The 5,027-nt window shown below is 29.5% G+C and overlaps 1 protein-coding gene across 1 annotated transcript; it reads right to left on the reverse strand.

Annotated features, from left to right (window-relative positions):
* Positions 1 to 1,971: 1,971 nt before the first annotated feature.
* Positions 1,972 to 4,262, reverse strand: LOC112697020 (NAC domain-containing protein 1). Its single transcript, XM_025750002.3, has 3 exons — positions 3,697 to 4,262; positions 3,177 to 3,490; positions 1,972 to 3,013 (listed from the first exon to the last, which is right to left on the reverse strand). The coding sequence occupies exons 1-3, from the start codon at positions 3,857 to 3,859 to the stop codon at positions 2,423 to 2,425; spliced, it is 1,068 nt and encodes a 355-aa protein (XP_025605787.1). The 5' UTR covers positions 3,860 to 4,262; the 3' UTR covers positions 1,972 to 2,422.
* Between the last annotated feature and the right edge of the window lie 765 nt (positions 4,263 to 5,027).

Here is a 5,027-nt window from a genome sequence, read left to right on the forward strand (position 1 = left end):
TTATATATAGAGTGTGAAGGATACAGAAAAATAGAGAAGGATCAGAGAGATAAGTAGATAAGAGGATAGAGGAAGAAAGTATATTTATATTGGAGAAAAATATTTCATCTTAATTTTAATGAGAGAGTATCATGTGACATATTTTAGTTGTTAATAAATTAGTAATATAATATAATTATATTTTAATTTTAATTTTAATTACAATTAGAGAATATCATGTTGTATATTTTAATTGTTAAATTTTATAATTAATCATTGATAATGATATATATATATATATATATATATATATATATATATATATATATATATATATATATATATATATATATATATATAAGAGATAGAGTGGGTGAAAAAATGAGAGAGAAAAAAAAAACTTTAATTTAAAAAAAAATTGATTTCAATTGCAATAAAAGTGATATATGACACATTTTAATTATAAAATTAGTAATATATAATAGACTTTATATTCTTATCTATATTATATATAATAAGATAAATAATGACTGAGTTTCTAGGCATGTAACATTGTTATATATGTATAGTATGTAGTGTTTACACTTATATAATAATAAAAAATATTATCTGTACATTAAAATTAACCACTCAAATATATATATATATATATATATATATTTATTGTTTACCTATTTTTTAATGTATATTTTATATTAGTCGCTGATTTTAGTATATATACATGTAATATAGTTAAATAATAATAATAATAATAATAATAATAATAATAATAATAATAATAATAAATTGATAAATATAAAAAAAATCTAAAACCACCTACATCAGCCACACATCGATGTGCAGCAAAGTTGGACTTGGCTAGTCATTTAAGTTCTCCACAAAAGAAAGAAAGAAAAAAGATCGATTTTGGTGCGGATTCTCCGATCCAACTAGAATGTTTTTTTTTCTTTATTAAATTTTTAGGTTAAATCTATGAAGCCTATAATAGTTTTTTTTTTCTTTGTTACATTTTTAGGTTAAATCTATGAAGCCTATAATAGTAATGTAATAGGAGAGTATTGGATGGTGTTCAGTATTTAATTTTATTCTTTATTGTTCTTTTTTTTATTTAATTTTAATCCCACTTATAAAATTAAAAGTGAGAAATTACACTTTATTCTCTCTAAATGTTAAGAAAAATGGAAAGAATCCATTTCAGACATTCACGTGGAATTTCTTATATTTTTCTTATAAGAACGTTATATAGTGAGGGAAGGACGATCGAGGGAAAGAAAACACCATTAAGATGTACCTCAATTCTGTTAAATTTTGCATTAGTCTATCTATTTATAATCTTCATATCTGTTCTCCCCCATCTTTAATCTTCACTGCTCTGATTTGTAAAATCTCATTCCAAATGGTAATGGGATCTCCTAATAATATGTCCAACGATCCTCCTATTTTCTAAAAAAAAAAATTAATATAGCAAGCATTGAAAGAATTTTAATTTTAATTCATTGAGTTTTATACCGTCATTCAATTAGAGTTATGCATTTAGATGACTTTTCAATAAGTGAATTTGAAAATTAATTATATTTATAATTTGCTAATACATGATTAATTGTATGAAACTTAAATTTGTGTTAAAAATATAAAAAATAAAATAAAAAACTTTTCTTATTAAATTTTAGAATGGTGGAGGATTTTTCTTTTCATCTTAAAAGCAGTACTGAAACGTTTATATATGTCCATTTTTGTCATTTTAATATAATTAATAAATAAAATAAATGAGTGGCAAGCGTTACGTATCACATGACAGCATGAATTGAATGAAGCATGAAGCATGTCATGGTTTCAAACGCGTGAACAATAACGGCCAGAATATAATGAAAGATATCCGATAAAAGGTTCATGCACCATTGAGCATAATGCTTTGCTGAAAATGGCAAACGGTGGCAACAATCCAAATCCAAAAGAAAATTCATAGCTACCGTAAACTTTTTTCCCGGAAAAGAATGAAAATTGAAAAATATATAAATATATGATCACAAAATCAGAACAATACCTTTATCTACAAAGAGTATATTTATCTATCAATATCAATAAAGCTAACCTGCCAAACCCAACAACTAACGTAACACCACGTACAAATATAATTAACATTTTGTACATGAATTTGCTTCTGATTTGTCACAAAATTAAGAGACTAGCTAGGATATTTTTCTTTGAATAACGGAATCTTTTTGATTCCGCTTCATCAATAATCATCTAACAATAATCTCTAATTTCATTTATCAAGCACCAACTAAACAAAACAAAAAATAAATTAAAAAGAAAAAAACCGGTACCTTTTGTAATTTTCTGTGTACTAATAATGACCAAATCGGTGGGCTCAACTTGTGGATTCGATATTTCAAATATCTTTTCCTAATTTCAATTTTTGTTTTCTTTTTCTTATTTTGGTCTATCCTTGAAATCGAAGATGAGGAGCGAGAAGTAAGTGCTGGTTCAAGAAGGATTGCTTGACAAGGTAGTTCCATTGCGGGTTCTCGTATTGTGCAGTGTTTGTGTTGTTAATGTTATTAGGGAAGCTGCAAGAAGAAGAGCCCATAAGTTGGTGATGGAACTTCTTTGATGGGTGCAACACCGTTGTTGTTTCCTCCTCTATCTGGCGCTTTGACCTCATCACCATCATGTTGCTGTTACTAGTGTTCTCCATGTTCGATGAATGGTTCAATTGGTTGGTGTTGATCTGCGAGTATTGTTGCTGATCAAGGGTGCTGTTGTTATTGTTCTCAGATAAGATGGTGCTGAGCATGGAGTAGTCCATGGCATCTAAGAGGTTTGAGAAGGACACAGATTTTTGAGAGAGCAGTGACTGCGGCAGCGGCGGCGGTGGTGATGGCGACGGTGTTGGAATTGGACTCCTTAAAATGGTGTTCTTGAATAAACCATTTTCTTCTGCAGCCTGAACTTCAATCGACGGTGATTCCTCCGGTGAAGATACTGAGAATTTCGACTTCTTATAAATCCGGCATAGAACCCAGTCATCCAACTGCACAAAAGCACATGAATTAGCAATCTAACGGTTATAAGATCCAATGAGTTATAGCTCAAATGATATAATTTCTCTATACTCACTTAAGAGCTTACGGGTTTAGTCTCTTCATCTTTGTAAAAAAAAAATATCCAAAGGAAAGGTAGTTAGGTAAACTTACTCTCATGGAGGTATCTTTGAGCTTAATGGGTCTATTGTTGTCTACAAGACGATATTCGTGCATGATCCAATTGGTTTTGACACCCTTTGGAGGCCTTCCTTTGTAGAAAACAAGAGCTTTCTTGACACCAACGCTGCTCTCTTGGCCTACTCTACGTGTAACTGTGGCCGCCGGCGACACCACGATGGTCTTGTCGGTACCCGTAGCCTTCCAATACCCTGAAGCAGCTGCCCTGTTTGGCCTCGCACCGTTTGGGTACTTCCGGTCTCTTGGACTGAAGAAGTACCATTCTTTCTCACCAAACGCAGCCTTAGCTGGTGATAAAGAAACCACAACAAACCAATAATAATCAGCTTCCACATCACAACACTGTATGCTATAATATACAATAAAAATCAATGATACGTTGCGTCATTGATTATATTATGACACGACATGGCACAATCTTATCCTCATAACAAACACAAAATACTTACTAACAAGAATTGAAACAAAAAAAAATGCTATTATATTATTATACCTGGTAATTCCCATGGATCCAATTTGTAGATATCAACCTCAGCGATGATGGAAACAGGTAAGGGTATGGATGCTACCTTCTTCCTAAGGTAGTGAAGAATGAGTTCTTCATCCGTTGGATGGAACCTAAAACCTGGTGGCAAATTTGATTCGGGTGATCCCATTTTTGAGACGCTAATAATTTGGTGTAACAAAATATTTGTTAATAGGCTTGGTGAGGAATAATAAGAATAAGAGAAGGGAGAGAGAAGTTTGGTGTAGCAAACTAAAGTGTAGGAAAAGGGAAGAAGAGAGGATTGAAATTTTTGGGGAGGTGAGAAGTGAGGGGGATTTTATGGTTGACGGAATTTGTCGCCATGTGGAGAAAGAGATTAGGCCAAGAGGGGAAGGGGGCATGAATGAATGAGAAGAAGGATCAACTTCAAAATTTTCCATGAAGTGGGCTCCATTTGTATAAAAGAGAGAATGAATAACAAAATAACAACTATATACACATCAATTTTTGTGTTTGGTGTTGATAATACTCAACTTTTTTTTTTAAATTTAATTTTAAAATATTGTTAAAGTAAAAACAATATATATGTAGCACATGATATATTAATAAAAATAACTATTTTTAGTCACCATGTATTTTAAGAAGTATATTCTAAGAAATTATATTTTTAATATATTATATAAAAAATATTATATTCAAGTATTATAAAATAATTATCTTTTAATGCTACATATAATTGAGAATTATTTTTAATATTTCAAAAGTATAATATATTTGTTTATCATAGATATTTTTAAAAATAAATTCTTAATTTTTTTAAGAGTCATAATATCAATAAAAAGATAAGAAATAATAATTGAATGATATAAATTGATCAAAAAAATAATTGGAGGATATAATATTAATTTTATATTCTAATTTTTATTCCTTGACATAAAAATATCAAATATATATGCGATTAATATTAATTATAGAAAGAAAGGGATTTGGCATGGTGTGCTATACTACTTAATGTTGTGTAATGGCGGCGGCTGGTGACTGACATCATCGTTGTTGAGATAAGATGGTCACAAGTGTCATTCAAGGCCCCATAAAGTAGAATCATTAAGGGCATCATTCAGGATAAAGTGGGAATTTCAGCAACACCTTTCTGAATAGTAGAAAACTAGAATTATTCATGTAGACTAGCTTAACATAAATCTCTTCCGTTCAAAGTACGTACCAAAATAATTTTAATTTGAATATATTCATAACGTAAAAATTTTACATAATTTTGAAATAAAATTCAAATATTTATAATATTTCTTAGTTTCAAAAATTATTAATTTTATTGTTAT

This window comes from Arachis hypogaea, chromosome 6 (assembly GCF_003086295.3).
Source record: "Arachis hypogaea cultivar Tifrunner chromosome 6, arahy.Tifrunner.gnm2.J5K5, whole genome shotgun sequence".
NCBI classification, from domain to species: domain Eukaryota; kingdom Viridiplantae; phylum Streptophyta; class Magnoliopsida; order Fabales; family Fabaceae; genus Arachis; species Arachis hypogaea.